The sequence below is a fragment of the Agelaius tricolor genome, unplaced genomic scaffold, assembly GCF_023055355.1.
Source record: "Agelaius tricolor isolate 1412-34295 unplaced genomic scaffold, bAgeTri1.0.p SCAF_8, whole genome shotgun sequence".
Lineage (NCBI taxonomy): Eukaryota > Metazoa > Chordata > Aves > Passeriformes > Icteridae > Agelaius > Agelaius tricolor.
The window spans coordinates 19,197,314-19,220,656 of NW_027269268.1; the positions used below are offsets into that span (position 1 = coordinate 19,197,314).

At 39.8% G+C, this 23,343-nt stretch overlaps 1 protein-coding gene across 3 annotated transcripts in view; it reads right to left on the reverse strand.

Moving 5' to 3' along the window:
• NFKB1 (nuclear factor kappa B subunit 1) overlaps positions 1–23,343 on the reverse strand; it is a 57,672-nt gene that overhangs the window by 10,059 nt on the left and 24,270 nt on the right. For all 3 annotated transcript variants that reach the window (XM_071431826.1, XM_071431824.1, XM_071431825.1), the window contains exons 6-16: positions 18,122–18,270; positions 16,448–16,611; positions 15,522–15,680; positions 13,809–13,913; positions 11,871–11,962; positions 11,154–11,292; positions 8,613–8,735; positions 7,583–7,669; positions 6,533–6,730; positions 3,305–3,446; positions 98–212 (exon numbers count right to left, since the gene is read on the reverse strand). In XM_071431826.1, coding sequence (XP_071287927.1) covers positions 98–212; positions 3,305–3,446; positions 6,533–6,730; positions 7,583–7,669; positions 8,613–8,735; positions 11,154–11,292; positions 11,871–11,962; positions 13,809–13,913; positions 15,522–15,680; positions 16,448–16,611; positions 18,122–18,270 — 1,473 coding nt within the window. The remainder of the gene's footprint in view (positions 1–97; positions 213–3,304; positions 3,447–6,532; positions 6,731–7,582; positions 7,670–8,612; positions 8,736–11,153; positions 11,293–11,870; positions 11,963–13,808; positions 13,914–15,521; positions 15,681–16,447; positions 16,612–18,121; positions 18,271–23,343) is intronic.

Here is a 23,343-nt window from a genome sequence, read left to right on the forward strand (position 1 = left end):
TGCATCAGTCTGATCTCTTCCCACAAACAGCAAGTTGAGCAATTTCTTTTTTACTGGCTAAACAATCAGCAACACTTATACCCCCACAACTGCTCACCTGATAGAGGTCATTTCTCATGTTAATGATGTCATTGTAATTCAAATGGGGCATTACTTCCAAGAGGTTTTTCACCAGCTCAGTATGAAAGTGGATAATTGCTAAATGAAGGACACTGAAACAAAAACAAAAAACAGATTAACAAATTTACAGTTTTCAAACTTATTACAAAAGTTTCAAGGCTTTGCTGTAGATCTGAACGCATTCTCATATAAACACTTGACTATTAGAGATAATGATTCCAACACTACGTATCAAGACCTAAAATGAATCTCAACACTGAAAAAAACCAGATCAGAAGGTAACTGTTTAACCCTTCAATCACAAAAGCAAACTCAGGATGGCTTTTGCTGGCCCTCAGCATTACTTTACTACCAGGCTAATATATAAAATGTGTGGCACAAAACAATTATTTCAGAAATCCTCAGATTCTGTGCTGGTTTGCTGTTTTTTCATATTTTGAATTATGCAGCAGATAAACACTTCTTACTGTGAAAACCTTCCTGCAGAATTTCCACAAGCCTCTCTGCTACCAAAGCAGATTTTCCCTTACGGGTTTCCCCAGATCTGTGGGTTTTTCTTTATTTCATTTTCAAACAGAAAGATGACTAAGGACTCAGGCCCAGTGACTAACAACCACAGGATTTGCAACTGTGGCCAGAGGGATCATACCAAAAAAGCACCTGTTTTGAGACATGAGTGACTGCATAGCAAGTCACTTTACTTCTACTGGGTTAATACAATGTCCCCTCTTCTCCAAAGGCAGGTCCCTCACCACCAGTGAGGGCTGGACATGCTACATGGCACCAGGAAAAAGCAGGTTGTGAATCCATCACTCCTGTCCCACAGAGCTCCATTTGCCTTGCTACCTTGTACTTCATTTGAAAATCATGCCCTTTGTTTTGAACCATACACTGCCAAGCCCTCATTGGCACATGCTGACCACCTTCTAGACTCATCTTTGAGCAAGTTGCTGCTGACACAAAATATCAGCACAGGACATGTGGTGTGTCTGTTATGCCACTCCAGAAACACCTGAACAGTCTCAGATTTACACTTTTGTCAGAAAAATAAAAAGGAAGTTCCATGCCATTCAGGGCAAGGAGTCATCCAGAAATTGAGACAGAGAGCAGTCAAAACCAGAAGATATTTTAAAAAACAGGAAAAGAAATTTACAAATCAAACTCACCCTTAAAGGGCATTTTTTGCTGATTCTGTATACTGCTACTTGAAGTATCATGGCACATCCCTCCTTCAACTCCCCTGTGATGTACAGTCTCACCATTACTGGAAAAGTGCTGTTCCTCTGCTCTGACAGATGCTTTTCATTATGCTCTGTATCATGCTGACATTTTATTTCCAAATCTCCAAACACATTTGTTCTTCCACTTTTGTTCTCATTTCAGCAGCAAGTATTTTAATTTTACCCTACCATTCTATGTGATGCTGCTGACTAGACCACGAAGGGTCAGTTCCATTTCTTAAACATTCCTACATGAAAAGATGCATTTGAGCACCACTGCAGAGCCATCAGATATCTACAGAGCAATGGTACTGGTATAAATACAGTCACAGCCAGTGTCACTGAGTGTCCACTGTAAATATACACTAATCACAGGTTTCTGGGTTCTGTCTCAAAGCCATAAATCGTTGACAGCCAAGTTTTTTGAAATGCTTAAGCAAAAACTTGCTAGTTGCCATATAATTTTAATGATTAAAGTGCAAACCAGGGCAATTTATTAATTAATTTTCACCTTTTTCTTCTCCCCCAAGAGAGCTGGAAGACAATCACCAAAGCTTTGCTTTATTAAAAAGTTGTGAAGTAATACAGATGTGTATTATGCTCACAGAAGAAATCCATCTCAGGAGAAAGGCAATGTGAATTTAAGCTTCACATACTTGCAGGTATTTCTTGATTCAGCAAGAAAACAACTATTTATTATAATACTAAGAAGTATTTTAACTTAGTTAAAATGCCCTGCAAGTCCAGATCGGAGGAGCACCTTTTTGGTATTTAAATGCAGGCCCTACTTGCTCAATACACTTTTAAGTCCCCCCCTTTCTTTTCTTAAACACAGAAGCTCTACTTTCCATAGCACTTGTAAATGTTGTTGCTAGCTCCCACCTCCTTCATATTCCTGCTTATCTCAAAGCAGACATTAGGTTTCCAGCTGGAAAGCAAAGCTTGTAAAGTAGCTCTCTCTGTGCAGTCTCTCTCTGTAATCTGAGGCCTATTTTCACTGAAAATGGAGTGAAGGTGATAGCCTTTCTCAGAGTAATTGAACAGTGGGATACAGTCTCAGTCACTTGAAATTTTCCTTCTAGCAAGACATCTTGAGGCTTATCTGGCTTCTACTGTTCAAAACGCTACAATTTAAGGAAATGTAGGTGATTGCACAGGGCCTGCCAGCTAAAAAGTAAGGATGTCATAGTGTCACTTGCTTATGCAAGAGATTATCTTTGCATTTGTTCAGAGCCCTTTTGCTGAACTTAGTTTTAAATAACTACTGATCATTAGTTCCTCACAGTACTTCACTCTGAGTTCCACAGAACCTGCATGGCTGTAAAGTAACAAAGTGGATTTCCACTCCAGCTCACATTATTGAAAGACTGATATGCAAATATTAGCAAGTCTGCCACAAGCATCTGTGCAATTCATTGGAAGACAACAGTACAGTACAGACATAAGCAAGAGCAAAATAATGTCCTCTGGAAAGAACTTGATGTCAGTGGGAGAAATGCAGTATGGACCCTCCAGCTATTTTTTCTCCTGGTGCATCTCTCACTTGAAGCATCCTATGAAGACTTAGGGACTTGCATGGAATAAAAAGCAGGGCCCTCTCCTTCAGCACCAAGCTGAGGATCCCCATACACCGTGTATCATGATGCAAGCACAGCAATTCATGCTCAGTCAAGATTTTGAGTAAAAAAGGGCAAAGAAACTCAAACTCACAACATGCTCAGCATACTCTCACTGACCAGATTATTTTGTGACAGGTACTGGATCAATGAAGTTTATGGTGTACGCGACTTCTTTGCGAATGAAACAAAAGTGTCTAAATCACAGCTGTACCTCTCCCAAAGAGCAGAAAGGAGAAGTGGCGCCATCAGTGATTGGCACCCACGAGGGACAGAACAAATTGACTGCACCATTCTGCCCCCAAACCCATTGGTTTCAACCCAGCAAGTGCAGTGGGGTCAACTCACTTGTCCCCATTGTCATCCTGGACAGCGGTGAGATGGCGCTGAGCTGCCAGCAGCATCTTCACGTCTCCAGTTACGGCGTAATCGAAGAGAGCGTTGCAGTGGCGCCTGGCAAGCTGCATGGCCTTCTCCAGGAACAGGGCATCTGCAACACAAAGTTTCCTCTTCATCAGCTCACTTGTTTTCCTTGGAACACCACCTACTTTTGACAGGCACTTGTGCTGTCACAGAAATACAGCACCAAGCATTAGTCACTGCTTCACTGAGATGGTTGCTAATTACTTCTGAGAGGTGAGGACAGAGGGAATGAATGCCTGGGAAGGAAAACTAGGTGCATGCTGAGCATTCAGGCAGCAGGAACCCTGAGAACAGTCAAATCTGGAAGCTCCCTCTGGTTTGACTGGCACTGAATTAACAGCACTGATGTGCAGTTGTGTGAAATGATACAAAAGGAGCAGAAATTGGATCTGGAACTTGCAGGTCTGAGTAGTTTTTCCTTGAGGAAGCTGAGGCACGGGAAGCGTAAGTGACCCATCAAATAATGCAGAGAAGCTCAGAGAAAAGCTGTGGAATAAATGCAGGGCTTTGCACTCCTTCTCCAACTCAAATCATGCAGTCTAGCCTGCACAGCAGCAACACAGAGAGTCTGTTCTTCTGTTTAAAACATTTCACTTTTTGCAATGGTTAGTACTTGTTTCCTGATTTTAGAATTATAAAATGGACAGCTACTGAGATTTCAAAAAGCAGAAGCTGTCATGGTGGGGAGGCAAAAGGGAGAAATGGGAGAAAAGAAACTCATTTGCAGATATAAGTAACTCTAGCTGCTCTGTCCATACTTCTGTGATTCTGTATCAGCAAGAAACTAGTGAAAATGAAACAGATGAGCTCTGAAACTACAGCGTCATTCTGTGAAGCGGTATCATCTGAAACCAGCCTGTATTTTAAACAGTTTCATGTTTCTATAAAACCTTGTAAGTTTGGGAATTACAAAGTGCAAACAAGTACATCAGACTATGTCATTTAAAGCACACATGGGGAGACAATAGCCAGGATTTCCAGCTACACAAAACCAGGCATTTAACCAGGTCAGAAGTGTGTCCCTGATGAACAGGAACACATCACTGCTGTAAGGCAAAGACTTACTCAGCTATCCATGGAGCTTATTGTTCTGGCCAGTACATCCCTGTGGCTGCTGCACTATATGCCTGATGGATTTATATTTGCTATTTACCTCTTAACACTAAATGTGTTATATTCAGGATACATATTCAGGTTAAAGGGTGTTAAGCAGTTCAGTCTTTTCTCATTATACATATTTCCAAATATCAAAGAACTGGGTGTTGAAATTCCCTGGTTTTCCATATGATGAAACACACAAGAAAGATATCCTTCAAAATATGACATGTATCTTTTAGTATAATAACCAAATGATCTAGCCTGCAGTAGCTATTTTATGGAGCCTGTTCTTCTGCACCAATTCTTTGTATAATCTGGAGCTAGAAATTGCCTCCTTTCATGCCATTACAATAGATTAAAAAAAAAAGTCAGCTTCCTGCCTACAATATTAATTGCTTGGAAAACAAGTAAACAATTCAGACCCCTCCTTCATGACGGCTAAATGGACATTGTTATTTCTTCATATCAGCACAAGATTTTGTTCTCTGAACCAGTCACAGGATTTGTCACAACCAAAACTACAAACAGCAGGTTGCTTCAGCGTCATCTGTTCTCAGATCACAAGAAGCTCCACCTTGGAGGCGTTTACAACTACAGCCCATCTCCTGTGCCACTTTGGATTCTCGAGGCACAAGTTTCTAGTGCTGTTAATAGCAAGTGTCAGACAGGGCTGACACACACAAGGTAATGTGCTCTCTCCCTGATCCAGGGAATAACAAAAGTGGTCTAGATCATGTTGCACTTGGTAAAAACCAGAACCAAGAAATTCCTTTGTGCTCAAATTCCTTTGTGCTCAAATTCCTTTGTGTACCAATACCATGTCTCTCTAGTCCAACTACTATTTTTTTTTATTTTACGCTAAGCATGATTACTCAAATCCTTTAAAAAAGTGTCCATCAACTGTTTAAAAAAAAAACAATCCAGGAAATGCACATCTTGGTGTCTGGGAAAGGGTGATTTGCAGTCTTTATATATTTTAGAACTCTGCTGCTAAACCAGTTCTGTTGACTACCCTTGCCTTCCCCCTCCTTTCGTTTTGTTGCCTGAAATAAAAAGACAAAACCCTTTACAACAGTGTTAAAATTGTAAGATAAAAAAGCAGTTCTTTATTAGAAACTTCCAGGTGTGTCCACAGTTATGGGCTATGGGCACACCCAGGAACAGATTTCTACAGTTTTTGTAAGTTTAACAAATTATCCTATATAAAAAACATTGTCCAGTTAGGAGAGAAGTTGTTTAGGTATTTTTTTCCCCAGGTACTGCATCAGTGGAGTTGGTCCAGGGCTTCTTTGCCCCACTTCTTTTATGTCTTCTAAGATTCTGATTGGAAAGTAAAATGTTCTTTCTGTAGGCCCTCTACTTGAAAATAAGACTAAACAGTATTTCAGGAGTGTGTTAGAAGGTTAGCTTATTATTCTAAAATCAAAGAGAAAGGGTAGGAAAAATACCAGGAACTGGATAACCACATATTAATGGTCTACAAAGCTACAAATATATGAAAAACACATAAAAAGCAAAAATTTTTAGGCATTAGTTTGACGTGTAACACATTGCTACTGCAGTTATTTTACAGTGTACTTGCCAAATGTAAACAGGTACCTTGACATTTGAAATTCAAACCAATAATGCTACTTTGCACACAGTTCAACAGTGATGCAGGGAAGAGCTACTGCAAGTCATACTAACATCCATTAACTCATCCACTAAAGTCTCTCAAATATCAAAAGCCAAGTTAACTGCTGAGTTACATTCCCTGTGCCTTCACTGCTTGTAGCTTCCTTCCTCACACTGCCTTATTCAAAGGCAGTGTTAACATGCCCACCAGGCAAAGCTGTCTCATCTCCTTGCATGACCAGCAGAAGCTCAAGTGTCCAGTGGTAGTAGAAATGTGGAAGGTTATCTACAGAACTCTGTATAGGGATGGACCTTAGATCTTGGGGAATTTTCATGTTCTGAGAACAGCAAGCAGATATTTTTGGAGTTTCCAAACCTTTAATGCTTGCTTTGCAGTACTGCAGTTTGATTTACCCTAAATAGATTTACTTGCTCACTTACCCTGCCACCTGCAATCTGCTTCGTTCACTTCAGTCTTACAGGAAAAACCAGAATCCTCCTTTTTCTCATGAACAGCAGATGTTCTGCACTCAGTGCTCTCCATGGCTTCCATCTTCACATCACATTTCATGTCCCATTGGTCATTTTGTTTATCACAGCTCTCTCTGTCTTGTTCAGCTGTGCAATTTGATAGACCTTCTAATAAAAAGTAGAATAATTAATGTTCAGTACCATTGCTTTTTTTAATACAAATGATAAAACTCAACTAGACAAAACCAAACCCTGAAAAATGAATACAAAAATTTACTTCAATGTAAAACTTATCACTAAACTCATGAATCATGATACTCCACATGCCAACACACATGGACAGGCACAGTGATGTGACTGCTCTAAAGTGATGTTAATTCTTTGACAGCCTCTACTTTAGAAATAAACTTTTATATATTACAACAGATTTACCTCTCTTTTCATGGTACAAGAATGTAAGTCTGAAGTACTCTCACAAAATCTAGCAGAATTACTCAGACACATTTTTTTTCCTAACAGCAAGTTCATCCCCTAGACTCTGGAAGTATCTATGGAGTAATCAACATGTACATCTGAAATGACCTTCCTCTTTTAGGAAGCCAAGAGGATCCTTATTATTAACTTAATCTTTTCCATTGGTTTCTCTGGGCTACAGGGTAGTACCAGACTTTGGCAACAAAGGAAGATACATTTTCTGTGGTCTCATCCTTGGGTCATCTGTAATCAGCACATTCAAGCAAGCAAGAGGGCTGTTGCTTGAAACAATACACTGAATACAGAAGCACGTAGAGGGGTTTTGGTCACTGCTTCTCAGGACAGTAAAAAGAAACTACACTTGGAGAGGAAAAAAGAGAAGCAGGGCAGTGTAAGCTACACAAACCCCTCTGCTGTCAGTGGTTTGAGAAGAGGCCCTCTCCAGCACACTTAGCTAGACCTGCCTGACACTCTGGCTCATCGTGTAGACAAAAATACAAGTCAAACTCAATTCAACTGTTGGAAAAAAGACATTTATGCTGTTACCATGTTTCATGCCAGCATTGGATTTTGTTGTGCCAGGGAAATGCATCCCTCCAAAAGCAGAGTATCCATATGAAGGAAAACTGAACCCTAAAGAAAGGAGAAAGATTAAGAATCAATAGAATTACATCCTAAAAATGATTACATCCATCAAAAAGAACAATGAACCTAAAGAACTGAATTTTTGTTTTCTGCATACCTTCTGCTTTATTCCATCCAACTAATTTCCAGGCTAAAGATGAGCTCTCCCCTACCCCTTCAAAAATCCAAATAAATTCTAGGTGGTTGGCTAGTGACACTCTCTACCCCAACATCCACAACACCACCAAATGTAGTATTGTTATGTCTTTCCTCTGAAACTCAGCTGAGACATCACAAGCTGCCCTCTGTGCTTTTGAATCTTTGTGATTACAACACATTTGTATTCTGGTGTTATGCTATACATGTGCTGCCAGCAACACATGTAGCAATTTGAAAACTGCTGCTCTATTCCCTGCTCTAAAAAAAGGGTTGTGGTTCAGGTGACATTTGCTGACCTAGAGGTTTTTAATGCTCTGCTGCAAGAACTAAAGCAATGCTCTCACGATCCTGCATATCAGATATACTCTGACCTCAACAGATAGAGCACAGTAGAAAATTCACTAAAGAGCATCTCCAATTTTTTAACAGTTCTTTGCACTAACACAGTTAATTTGCCGAATTCCAATTGTGGTCCAAGAAACAGTTCAAAACCTGTTTAATTTTAGACACCCATGATGATAGCAAACTGAGCTGTCTCATGAATTTCAGCACCTCCAAGGCCCTAGGACGCAACAGAGCTCCCAAAGTGGGAAGGCAAGCAGGATGATGAAGTGTTTAGAATAAGGAGATGCTTGACTGAATTGAGTAACAGTAAAGACAATAAAGGCAACAGAGTCAGGTCTAGTATGCCTAGGAGACAAAATCCTCTTTACACCTTAAAAATCAGCATAAACATCTGTCCTGCTCTCAAAGTAGAGCCCTTTTCCCTCTTTGCCCAAAACTGCTGCCTTACCAGAGCCAGCACCACCACCTGCCCCTCCATACATGCCACCACCTCCAGTGCCACTGCCCCCACCATAGCCATCGGAGAAGTTCGGCATGAGCTTCTGCCGTTTCCTTTGCACTTCTTCTTTATCTGGGATGGAAGGAACAGAGAGAACAGGGAGTCAGTCCTGCTGGTGACAGGCACAGCACACACAGGGTGTGCATACAGAAAGCATCACTACAGTTACTAGGACTAAGGACAATGCAGACTGTGGTAGAAGAGTCAACTTTCCTCAAGCTCCAAATAGAAGAAAATCTTTGTACATACTGGAGCAGAGAGAATTCCTCTGAGAACAAGCCAGTGCCAAGCCCACAGTCAGACCAGCAGCACAGCTTGGGCCTGGCTTGGTCTCTTCAGCCACGTCACTGCCTTGTGCTCAGACTCGGGGGACACATATGGAGATGTCTTGGGGGGCTCAGAGCTTCCTTCAAAAGTGTCTCATGTACTGAGAGCCCTGGAGATCAGCGGCCCCAAAATTCTTCAGTGTCTAAGCCAAGTCATGAATCAGCAAGTGCTCCAAACACCAAATTTGTTGCCTTTGGGGAATATAAGCACAGGCTCTTCTTCCAAGCAGATCTTCAGAAATGGAGCCTTATCAGAGGATCACAAGGCACTTTTGAGTTTCAACAGTGCAGAGTACCTGCAGTGCCTTTTCAACTTTTGTTTAAGGGATGGCAAGAAATGGTGAAAACTGTGCTTGCTTGAAATGATTTACTTAAAATACCGTAACAGCCACTAGAACAAAGACAACTTTTTTTCAGGCAGGGACATATTACTGTCAAACCATGCTGAGTAGCAGGAGAAAAAAAAAGCCTGAACTTATTTTATAGTGTAAGTACAAAATAAGACTTAGTATCCCTGGAAAACAAAACAAAGATTTAAAAGGACTATCCCAGTGACTGGGGAAAGTGAAAATGTCATGACAAGAGCTACAAAAATAGGGATACAAACATTACATGGGTTAAAATCCAGTAGAAATGTTGAGAAAGAACAAAATATCATTTGCTCATTAAACCATCTAGTAGTTTTCAACAGCCATATGAGAAAAAGAAATTTCATGCACAGGCACATCAGTCAGTGCATCAGATGAGACAGCTGAATACATGAGCCAGTACACTGACAAAGCCACGTGCATTGTTTCCAGGTACACATGATGTGTAAGTATGCATGCAGGCACACATCAGGCATACTCACACTGACGAGGAGAGAAAACCCTAGAGAGCAATCTAGTCAGAGAAACACAAAAAAATCCACATATATGGGTCTAAGTTTGTAGGAATATTTGCAATAAGGGTTATATAAATGGATCCTAAATGGTAATTTCTTGATGAGGTTGTATAGGGGACCTGAAAATGCACATAATGTTGAACTAATTTTAATTGATTAAGAGGCACATAAAAGAGATTTGCTTCAAATCTGGCAACTTTGCTCTGCAGCTGAACACTTCCCTTAACACTTGTGCAAGAGGTTCCTGAAATCATTACCAAGAAGAAATTCTCTGGCAACTCTGGAAGCTTTTGTGAATTCATACTTTGTGCTGTTATATTCTAAGAGTTGCAAAGTAGACTCACTCGGATCACCACCTCTCCCTCCTCAGCTGTCCTGAGTCTCTCACCACTAATGCACATTTATTTTAGAGACTGACAGGGAATTGATTTCAACACAGCTCTACCTTAGCCATAGAAAACATTCAGGGTTACAATTCAGTAGTGTAACCTGCAGGCAGGTAAACTCCTAAGCAGAAAGATAATACAATGAAACACCAATTATGACTTGGGCCCTCAAGGCATTTCCATACCATGAACATTATTGGTATTTAAAAGCTTGACTCCCAATGTCATTCCCATCAAACATTTGAAATGCAGACTTCAAAGGGCACAGATCTGCTGATTAAACTTATTTTCACTACTAATTTAGGAAGCAGATCCAATACCAATTCTTTTACTTCTTCTAAGCAACTAAAATTTTAAACCAGAGATTGAAACAGCATTTTCCCTGCTCGCACAAGAAATGTCTTGGGCTTACTAAACTAGTACAGGCAATTGGAAAATACAGAAACATCAGTGGCATTGGCATGATGGTAAAAGATGAGAACTGCAAAATATGTGCCTTTTCCACCAGCACCAAACAGGTTGTGGTTTAGGGTTTCATCTGAGAGTACTGACAGTAAAATCTCTTCAGGTATTATTTGGCAGAAACTCAGAGGAAGAGTGCCATCTACTGTATGGACAGGCATGAGTGCATATATGGAATCTGCAAGGAACAAGCCTCACTCGGAAAATATGCACGGATTTACTGCCCACCAGTCCTACAACATCACCTACAAAACCCATTATAAACCTACCACACTGCATACTGACTCTGTCCAAAACAAGGAGGCAAATATATTTTCTAAAAATAACAGCTAAAACCAAAAATTCCTCACCCAACCAGTTCTATATTATTAAAAACATTCCTAGGGACCCTACAGTTTCCATTCCAATCTGTAGAACGGGTTTAATGAGTTACCTTTGATTTCTGGATAGTAGAGAAAAGGCTTGGGTTCGCTTGTTTCTAGATCAGATTTCCTACGCAGTTGTACAAATACAGATGCTGGCTTTGTGATATTGACATCTCGGTATTTGGGTGTTTTGAACACAATAGCAAACTGTGAAGGAAACAAAGACAAGCATATCTGTCACAGAGCATGGCTTTTGACAACTTGGCTTTTGCATTTGCATTATTTTGAAGGTGTTGGTTTAGGGCTCAGGAGGCAAAAGTTCAGAGCAAAGGGCTGTTACAACAATAAACTTCCATTTTAGCTTTCAGTTTCACTTCTGAGATTGACTCCTAAAGCCTTTTGGGAAAGACAGAACTGCCATGCCAAGTGCCACCACATCCCATATGTCAGTACTGCACTGTTTGTCCCCTGATCCTTTAGCATGTCTTCTGTGGCTTTCTCAGTGTGTTCACAGGAGCTCTCAGAGCTGTTTATATGTCATATCCCATTTTACAGGAGGTGCATGTTAAAGCAATGGGACTTTCTCCTAATGTCCTTGCACTGTATTCTTAGTCACCTAACAGATGTCTTTAAAGAACTGTTCAGTTTTTTGTTAGGAAGCAATGACTCAAAGAGGAGGTCAGTATGGGATACAGATGCTTTTACATAATTTACAAACTATAATATAATCCTAGCTTACAAAGGTGGGAGAATCATTAACAAAGGACAAATGCTCTGTTACTTACCTGTCTATGTACATCTGTAGGAGAGAAATCTCCAAAGCCTTCCCACATGCCACCATTCTCATCCTCTTCATAGAAACGTATCTGAATATCATCTGCAAAGAATGAAAGTAACACTCTGGGATGTTTGTGCGTTTGTTGAACCTTTGGCTATGGTTATTCTAGATAAGTATCAACATGGTTACTTCTTGGATGAAAATACTACACAAGACATCAATTATCTTTATCTGTTTTAAGAAAACAGCAGAAATAACACATTTTTTACATCAAATTTACATCAGCCTAATCCTAATGACTTCACTCTAGTTGCTATTTACTGAGCTGTAAAAAGAGAACTAGGTTCACATCATCTTCCTATTCTAGGGTTATAAAACATTCCAGAGGAGCCTTATTTGGAACAAACATGTAAGGAGGGGAGAACTTGAAGCATGAAATGTAGAAACCACCCTCTCTCCTCCAACAGTTTCAGTTCAAAAAACTGTAGCAAAACCTGAAGTGCCACAGTTCAAGTTCCGCTTGCTGCTGGCAGAGTGCCACGGTGGAACTGCAGCTCAGAGACTGGGGAGGTGTGAGCCAGCAGCATGGCAGCAGGGATCCTTCACCCTCCAAACAGCACAGGCCAGAAACATGGCATTTGGCTTCTGCTCCTCTGAAAAACTCTTCTTTCATTCTCTTTCTATTTATTTATTTATGTTTTTAGGAAAAGCATCTCACCAGGAAATTCCTTCCACAGCACTCCCATGAGAAAAAGCTAGAAAAAGCCTATTGTCTCTTAGGGTGACTGATGCAGGACGGGCCTCTGCAGCAGACAGACTGCTTCCCCTGCAGGTGCCCCACCTGCTAGTCTCAAGACTGTGAACCACCACTTCCAGTCCTGCTGTCCTGCATGCTCAAGTTCCTTCAGGCAGGAGGTTTCTGAAGGCAGTGAGGTCAGGGGAAACCCCAGTCTGGCTGAGGGGAAACCCCATCTCAGGGCTTCCACTGAGTCAGACATTTATTTATTTATTTTGTACGTAAGAGTTGCGTTTTATCTCAGCCCTCCTGATGGCAGAGGGTAGATGCACTATTAAAGGAAAATAGTTCTTTCAAAGTCCCTAAAAGCCCCCAAAGCTTTCCCTCTTCCCTAAGTGGTAGAAGGGCACTTAGAAGAAAGAGAGATGGAAAAGGACACCCTGCACCAATGCAAAATGTCACAGTGGTTTTAACAACATGAGCGGGGACTGTTTCCAAGTAGATGAGAACAGGGCACCCACTCCACCACGTAATCTACATCAGGGTGTCCCAAGTACTACCTGTAGCTGAAAAATACAAAGAATCTCCCTCACTCCCATCTTTTTTCTTTTTTACTTAGCCCAAATATAACAAACCACATTTAACCATTATCTTCCACTGAAAAAACAAAGTGTCCTAATCCACACTGCTGAAGTCTCACACATTCAAAGCCATGAGCAGAGACTGAAAATGAACCTGTCATAAGTGTCTGTTTACACTGAGTAACCTCTACCATAAGTGTATACATAAAAATGAAGTTATTAGCAGCAGTGCTGAACACATTCAGCTCCCATCCATGAGAATACTCATACTTACTCTTCACAATCAGGAACTTAATAATAAATCAGAAACTTTAGAATAATTCAGAGCAGGTGTTAATTAATGGAGTCAAACATCACCCACCACCCCCCAAATTCCAGAACACATGCAAGGGCAGAAACTTGAGAAGAACAAAGACGATCACATGGTCTCTGTGGAGGCAAGAGAAGCTGAATTTGCTTTGCAATAGACTTTTTTGATTTATTAAATCTGCTGCCTTGACTTCCAGAAAGGCTGAGTGCTTACAAATCCTGCTGCACTATCAGAGTGACAACACTAAAGAGAGCACGGAGGCTTTAGTGTACTCCAGATGAACACCCTGGTGTGCCTCACAATACTCATGACTCTTACCTTTCTGAACCTTGTCACAGAGCAGGTAAATCTCTTCCCCTCCTGTCACACACCCTGCTGTTCTGTCCATTCTTACAATTTTTAGGTTGGAGGCATTGGGAGCTTCTATTGAAAGGGAAGATGAAAAAAACCTGCTTACTTTTGTAACAGATTTAGACTTCAAAAAACACAGCCAAACACAACACACAGAAATGCAATAGAAAGACAAGCTTCCAATACAACCTACCCGAATTTGCCTGTGTTTTATTAAACATGAATAAATCAAGGGCTTTTCATATGAAAGACAAATCTCATATCTTCTAAGCTTTGACTGAACTGTGAACTACAAAATAAGGTCCCTGCCACTGCAGCACAATTACTGCACTAGCAAGGTAACCCAGCAGTGACCTGCATCCAGCACCCTGCACTAGTACTCATTTTCTGACAAGCAGGGCCGTACAAGAGAATGCAACTTTTTCCTCCCTGCTTTCTGACAGAGTGACACTCTTGAGAGCTGCTTCCTGTTTCTTGCTATCTACAGTGCTCTGCTTCACACTGTGGCTTACTCGAAAGCATGCCAGTTTTTGGCCAATGTACTGGACAGTGATAAAAAAGCCCCCCTCCACAGATCCTAGTAGAGGCATCTACGGACAACTATTGGTCCTCAAGACAGAACTATCATCTGATAAGTGAAAGCAGCTGTGACAGGCAAGTTATGCTACCACAGGTTATGTCTGTTCTGTGAAGACTTGAATAGTGCCAATGAAGAATCCAAAAAAAACCCCAAACAAAGCCCAAGAAAGATCTTCTGAAATTAGCAATCAAGAATTCACCTTGGGACATCAGAAACTAGTAACTGTGTGGCGACGTACAACAGCAGAAACATGCATACAAAATGTCACCTTTGTTTGTCTCCTTAGTTTAGGACAAGATTTTTGACCTACATTGCCCAATTAACAGCAAGGCACAGACTATAGCAGAACAGTTGCATTATTACCTTTTGATCTAGACTTTGTTTAAAAAGCAATAATATAGACATGACTGATGCACAAAGGAAAAAAAAGGTACTTTTCCTGAGTCATTACAGAATGACTATCAAGAACATGGGATGCCACAGCCTCAGGAAGGAAAATTCAGGCAGCAGAAAGGGTTCAAGTAAGATGAGTCACTATAATTTAACAGCATAGGGGAAAACATGAAGTGAAAAAATTCTCTTAGAAAAAAGACAAATAGAGGAATGCTCTAAAAATACTGACAGATCTAAAGGAAATGGTTGCATTATCTTTTAAAATATGGACAAGCAGATGGTCTGCAAAACTGAAAAGTGTCAAATTCTCAACAAAGATAGAAGCAAAGTAATTTTTTTCCTCACATCTCTTGTAATAACGCTTTGTCACAGAAAGCAACTGAAAACTCTGCAAAATTCAAGCCCTTCTTATGGATACAACAAGAACTTACAAAATCCTCATAATAAAAGTGGCAGGATTAAACATGCTAACAGCAAAATAAAATCTTCCTCTATGGCTTACATCACCATCTATTAAAACCAGCATGACACTGTATGTATGTCGACAGACATGGGGCTAATTATCCATGGGCTACTTACTTGTTTTTCATCAAACACCAGGCAGGCAGGGCTAGATGAGTCTATGTACAGCAATATCTACCTGTCATTTCTGTGTGTACAAGAGCCTGCCCCTAATTAAAGAAGTGATTAAAGCCAAATATACTTACTGCTGTCATATATTGCATCTGATATGACGGGATCCAGTTTGCGCGTGAAGCTGCCGTTGCTGTCGGGAAGGAAGGCCGTGAACATGAGCCGCACCACGCTGAGATCCATCTCCTTGGTCTGCTGGATGGCTGCCTGGCGGATGATTTCCCTCTCCCGTTCTGGAATTGACAGACAGAGGGATTAACACAAAGGGTAGGGCATCCTTAACAAAACAGAGAGAACAAACAAACATCCAAAGGCACGGATAGGGAAGAAATGTCTTCCTTTACTTTTAGCATCCATTGGGTTTTCCCTTTCTAAGCAGAGTGGAGCAGCTATTCAAATTGTACTGTGTTCATCTGGCAGTTTGTGCTTCAGATCTTACTTAAGTTATATAATTAAAAGACAGAAAATTACTACTTTCTGCTCTCAGTTTATAAAGGTTGCGAAAAGGAAGGAGGCCACCCCTAAGGACACCTGAATTCCTGGCGTTAAGAGTGATGAAAAGACAGCTGGCCCCTCTGTGCAGTGCCTGAAAGCAATGCAGACCACAGGTTTTACAGCAATATGGGTGAAATGCAGCTGAATGAAACAGTGCTCTCAAATGGAGGCCCCTAAGTTAATTAAGGATATCATGTCTTGCTACAATAATGCAAAATTACTCTTAAATAGAGCTTATTCAACAGCAGAAGAGCAATGGAATACAGGTGCAGAGGTTGGTACAGGCAGCTGTGGAAGGAAGTTTCTCCATTCTCATGCAAGCATTGACAGCAGACTCCTTTCAGATTCCCTACAACACAGCAACAATGCACCACCTCTTAAAAGCACATAGACATTGGCTGTTGTCCTACACAAGGTCTTTTTCCAGCTAGGAATCTGTGTTTTCAGAAGCTCAGCCTGTTTGTAATAAAACACCAATTAAGACCAGGCCATCATTGTCACATACCAGTTAGCTGCCTGTCTTCACAGCCTTCTGCCTGAAGATAGCTGAGTTCTGGATGCACCAGGAGTCCTGGGTTGTATCCCTTCTTGCAAGCATCTATCATGCGTGTTTCCAGAGTTTCAAACACTTTCTTCTTCGTGACATGAAGTATTCCAAGATTTGCAAACCTGCCAAATTTTGATTGGGGAATGCTTTAGGCCAGACTTATAGGCAGCCTTTCTCTTACCAGAGGCATCTACACAACCCAAGTCTACAGAAGGACTCTACAGGTTTACTTAGACCCTATTAGTGTTTGAGGGAGAATTTTCCATCCAGAAAAATTCAGTCAAGATGACAAAACATGTAAAATGTGCACCATTCTATGACAGCGATCATGTGGGTGCACTTTCCTATGGCATAAGTAGTAATCTGTCAGGTTTCAGACTTCCACTGGGAAAGCAACTTACAAAATGTTGGAAAATCTGGTAGTCACACTTTGTTTGCTGTGTCTTGGCAATGACATTAATCTGTCATTCTGTGTGTCTGTTAAGCAGAGCAACTGCTCAGAGTATGCTCCATCTGTTGAAAATGGTTTGGAGAGCAAGCTAAGAAGCTGAAAACAGTGCAGTATTTTACAAATAAAATGTTTTAAGGAAGGCTCTGGTCATTTTGCAAGATAGGTTGGGTATCTATTTGAATAAAAATTTCCAAAATACAAGGTGTGCTTTTGTAAAAATCTGCTGGCATATTGAAAAATCAATTAGATTTGGAAGTATGAAAACAAGACAATAACTCAATTTTCATGTGGGTCAAGTGAGGACAGGAAAGCTGGTTCTAAACATCTGATGAAAAACAAGACAGGTTAGAATATGAGCCAAACTTTTCAAGATGAAAAGGAGCATTTGAAATAAAGCTATTTAAATTGTTGTGCGCGGTAAAGTCAGTGCACTGGGCTTGGACATCAAAAGTTACAATTTAAAAGAATCTCTCTCTCCCAACCTTCTCAGCTTTTTAAACTTCATCATCTTCACCAACAAAGACATTCTTGAGATCACAGAACTAAAACTCACAGCCAGCATGAAACCTGATCTAAGCCTCAAAACACGGTTGGGAGCTTCAGCTCCGTTTACTGATATAAAAAATTATTCTTTCAAATTAAACAAGAACAGGCCAACTACAATTTCACTACAATCTTTCTGCTTTAAACTTTACAATTTTGACTTATGCAGTATTTTCATGTTTATACCCATCCTGCATTAATTTCAAATTTACTAATCCTATTTTCTTAATGCTTTCCATTACATTTCTATTGACAGGTTTAAATAGAAGTAAAATATTGATCAAAGAGGTGACAAAATGATAACACTAATTTTAGTCCCTTCTCTGATCAAAATTCCTTGCATTTTAAAGAATGGACTTTACAACACAAATTTAGACTGCACACAAAGAGATTAAAACTATACAAATTCTAAATAAAAAATCAGTTACTTAAATAAATTTAGCTTGCTTAGGGAAAATTCTACAAAGGTGAACAAAAACCCCATTAAATTTTCTTCTTATGATATAAAAAAAACCAGAGATCAGAGCGTGGAGATGAGTGCTCCCCAGTGCTGCCTCTTAGGAGTATTTCTGTATTGCTTTTTACAGTCTTGATGCTCCCCCCAGAGCTCAGGTTTGCAGAGGAGCTCCCAGACTTACCCCACAACCATGTCCTTGGGTCCTGCGAGAACCGTGCACACTCCGTCCTCGCAGAATTTACCCACCAGGCTGTGAGCGTGCAAGTGGACGTATTTCCCATTAGTTACTAACTGGACAATTACTTTTGCAGGTCCAACATAATTGCAAATCTGTAAATAAATATGAAGAAAGTGGGATGGATGCTTACTGTTTTTTTAAAATGAAACAAGTGATGATTCCAGGTGAGCATTTTCTGTCAGTTAAGTACAATCAAGTTTACATAGGAGAAATGTGTATGCATTTCTTCATGAAATACAAATGGCAAGCTAACTGTACCAGATCATCACTTTCTTTTGCAATTGAACTTGATATGCAAATGGCAGAAGTACTGACCAAAAAAGTTAAAGGAAAGCCTCATCTGTTTCTTAAAACATGAATCTCACTTTTATATTCTGACCATTTAGTCCACATTGCTCTCCTTAAGTTTCAATCAGGACATTGAATTCACAATAAACATTGTTACCCATTCAGAAGCATATAGAAAATTAAACTAAAAATCCTGCACTGTTTTGCCCAATTCAGAAAGACTTTAAAAATTATTTTTAAACATTATGATTGTTAGAAAACATTTTGGCCGCATTACAATGACTCCTCAGGTAGAGATTTTACACTGAATAAATTCTATATTAACAGGCATTTTGTTAGCTCATGTACTTCATCAACACGTATTACTCATTCCACTAAGTATCTCCCTTAAGTGTACACAAGGATATGTAATGAATTCCCACCTAGGATTTTGCTGGACTAGAACTATGATAAACTGTGTGCTTTCTTTCATATACCCAACTCTGAAAGCCTACAAAGCTTTTTTTTTCCCCTTACCACAGTTTCTAATCACCATACATTTTTAACAGCTTTTAATAAAAAACAATGCCTCAAAAATACATCTAAAATTACTAATAACATACCATACTGGTAAGTTATTTGCTTTACATATATTATTTAGAACTTTATTTTCTTTCCTCACTCCAAGGCAGTAATAATGCTCCAAGGCTGTTATGGGTTATTCACCACTTTCAAATTATGCTGAACATAAAATTACCCCACTTTTTAAAAAGCAAACATTACTTTCCCTTCCAATTCACTTAATTAACCCTTTTATCAATGTTGGGCTTTTCCCCCTCCTCCTCTAATTTTTCTTCTAATTTGCCTTGGGCCAAGTTCTTTGTATTACAGCAGCATATAGATCTAATCAACCAAGGCATTAAAGGATCACGATAAACATTAAAGTGATGAATCAGTGATGAACTGAATATTTAAGGTTATATTGTTGATAAAATGCTGATAGCGAGGGATTGCCTCGATTTCACCACATTACTGAATCCTGCTAGCTTCCTTCACTCCAGTTAACCCCTCTCTTGAACCCATTCCATCACAGCTGAAACACTTTGCATATGTACAGTGTGTGCCCTCCCTGCCTTCCTATTCACTGCTGAAAGCAAAAAAAAAATCCCAACTATGAAAAAGTTGTTCCAGGAGGAGCAGGTGTGCAAAAGCCCTCTCATTACCCACTCCTGCTAGTTAACTGTATAATGCTGCAGTAATGTGCATTTTACAACTGGCAGTTTCTAAAATACAAGACAGAGGGCTGATGCTTCCCTTCTGTTTCCACATTGAAATCTGGACTGAAACAGTACAGAGATGCAGGATAATCACTGCTGGACTATTTCTGTCATTTACCAGCAGGGAGAAAATATTTATGTACCTTTCACAAAGTCATCTGAAAATAAAAACGACTGCATTCGGTGTTACAGTATGTCACCACCACTGCTACAATTGACTTTTCAAAAAGGTAGCTTTAAAATAATTCTTTTCTTTTTACTCCTCACTCAATAAGCCTTTCCCTACTACAAAGCTCCCAGCACATCTGCAGTGCTATATTCACTATGAATAACATCGATGCTGTGGTGTCACATCAGAAAAGTTCAAGACAATCCTCCATCAGCTGTAGAAACCACAGTGAAACTGGAGGCAGGACTGCTGCACACAAGGACTTTCCAGCCCCTGAAAGCTCAGCACAGAACTGCAGTGGTAACCAGATTGCAATCTGCCCTGTTACTCAGCTCAGCATGATCTTTGCAGTCTCTCCCTCCCAGGGGAAAAACAAAAGGGCTCCTAAAACGTAATAGCTTATGTAGGTCATAAGGCAAGAAAGGACTATTTTTGTCATCCAGTCTGATGTCCTATGCTGCAAAGGGGACATAATGTCTCTGAACATCTCCTAACTTTATTTCTTATAGACAGACTTTCCTACTTGGTTTTGAGTCATTTGGGGTAAACTTGGTGCCCAGGAAAATAGTCGGAGTGGTTAAATATCCTTATGTACTATAAATTAAGTCTGAAATAACTTTTCAATGTCCTTGAATGATGCCACAATTTCAGAATAATTTTAAATCAATTCTGGCACTAAGGTATGAAAGTAAATAACAGGTTTGCACAGGAACTTAAGAAACACTGTCAAAGGCCTGAAAAGGTAGAAGGTATGTTACAATGCTGAATAGGGATTATGGTTTTGACACAAAAACCGACTCAGCATGAGGGGGAGATAGCATGTGGATGCTGTATGGCTCAAAATCAGAGCTGTGATCTAGAAAACAGCTACTGAACTTCAAATTAAAGGTGAGGGGAAAAAATAAAAGAAGGAGTTCCTGGGTAGAGTATAGCTGTAATACTTGATTACATCCTGTATCTGAAGCAGCACTCAATTGATCTGATAAAGTTAAAAGGCTGCAGGCTTACATTTATCTGCTCTTTCTGTTTGAGAGATTTGTCTGGAAGATTAAAAGGATCCTGTGAACTTGAAATTGAGTCAATTTCAAAACAAGAGTAGAAAGTTTTTTCAGTTATTTCATGTCCTCCTGCAATCCAGATCCCAGCCAATTTTTATAGGTTCCAAAACTTTACAAAAACTTTATAAGAACATTTTCATACTTCAAAGATGTTTTTTTCCAGTTACTCTTACAAGCAAGAAATGAAACCAATTGGTCAACAACAGGAGCAAATGATGGAAAAAACCACATTAAACCTACAACACCAGCATTACAAAAGCACCTATTTCTCCTTCCAATCCCTTTGTTAAAGAACTGCAGCTCCAGCCCTGCCTGTCCTTCAGAGTGTCACTACCGCTGTCCTAGGCATGTAGCCTTGTACAAGAAGTGTTCCAAAGATGAGGCATCACTCACTCTTTATAAAGAGCTTGTTTTTACAGAGCAGTATCTCTCTTTTTTCCAGTTGCTAATTAAAGACAAAACATTCAGATGTGGTACAAATCATGTAGACAGCTGAGTACTTACTTAAAAAACTTAAGAAAAAGCCATGTAAAGTAATTTAAACGAATGGGAGCTGAAGATCTGATCCTCTGACTGTGAGGTCACTCTAATGGCAAAAATACAGAGCTTCTAAAGTGATCCAGTGCCTCATATTCAGCTAAATCAGCCTTACCAGTAAAAAGCTCAAATCTCATTGAATTTGATTCAGTAGCTTTTTAAGAGGGGTAAAGATTTATACCAAAGAGTCCGCTTATTCTTGTCTCATGTTTTTTCCTTAATTCAGTTCTTGGGTGATTTTTTGGACGTGTAATCAGCAGTCTATATCACTTTAAATTTAATTCTTATTGGGGACAGGGGAAAAAGCAAATAAATATGCTCCTTTTGTCACCAAGGCTCATCAGCAAAGTAATTTTCCATAAATTCTCCTCCTGAACTCAAAGTAAATGTGCTGAAATCCCAGATTTCAAGAAGAACTCTTATCTCCAGACTGAGGTATAATTTGGAATAGCCCCAGGACAGACTGGCTGGGCAGTTCTGTTGGTGTGCCTTGGTTCAGGGCTACCTAACTGGTGTGCAGCTCCAGTTCACAAGCCAAAGTGCTCTGTGCCCAAACTCCTGTGCAGAGAGATGGTGCTCTTTAGCTCAGGCACACACCTCTGAACTCCGGGCTGGAGCTCATTTACATCCAGCTCACAAAGAACACTGAACTACTGCAGCCACCCACGTAGATTTGCCCCCGAGGAGATGAAAATTCAGGACATTTCCTTCACTCTGCCGTTTTCAGTAAGCTCTTGTCACACCTAAAAGTGGATCAAGCACTTCAGTGTAAATCATGGATCTGCCCACACTAACAGCAGCATGCAAGATCAGGGCACACATGATAAACGTGTAAGGCCAGTGGAAATTTTCTGCATGAGTTTTCTGACATTTTTTCAAATATATAAAACCCAAGCAAATTGTAAATTAAAAAAAATTAGATAGTTAAGTATGCTGGTGATAATATTAGACTTTGCTGGTTTATCCTTTCTTTTTATACTACTGATTGCTTTTTCCTCTGGATAAAATACTAATGATGAATAAGCAGTTCATGAATAAGCTTTGGTTTCAACTGCTCTAGACAGTAAAATTTTCCAGTGCTGTGTTACTTACACTAAGTAGGTGAAAATGAAATTTAAGTGAAGAATTTTAGGTTGCAATCATGAAACATAACTTCATTGTAACATATTTATTATCTACAACTTCTCTGCTCTCCATAATAACATTCAAAGTTATATGGAATCCTCTGAATATGCAAGATGTTTTCTACATATTAGGATTACTCTTAGCAAAGACAGGGCTAAGCAAAGGAACGTAAGTCCACAAATCATTAAGATAAATTAATCCTATTTTTGATATTATGGAATCTACTGTAATCTAGACTCTATTAGTCAGGACTGTTCCATTAAACAAGAGGTTTTACTCCAATTCCACCTTCCTGGCCAGTGCAAATTTGTTTCAAGTGTAAAGACTGGCATTGCAGAACTGCTACATTAGCTCCTGACCTACACCATCTACTAATATACTATACAGGGAGAGGTTAAACATGTAATTAAATACCAAAACACCTTGCTTAGAGACATAGGAAAGTCTTCAAAACTCCAGCCTTTATGTGAGAGATATGTCTTGATGTGTTCCAGCTTAGTTACGAGTTAGTGACAGTGCAGGGAGGAAAAAAAAAAAGGTGAAATTGAACAGTCCACATTATGCAAGAGGTCACATCCCATAAATGTGCTTTCATTTTGGCCTCCAATCCATCATCCTATGAAAACAGAATAGGAAAACTGCAATGGTTTTTTGCCCACAGAGGATGTCTATTTAAGGACATCCATGGTAGGTACTAGTAAATTTTGAGAGAGTTGGCCAAACTCTCACAAA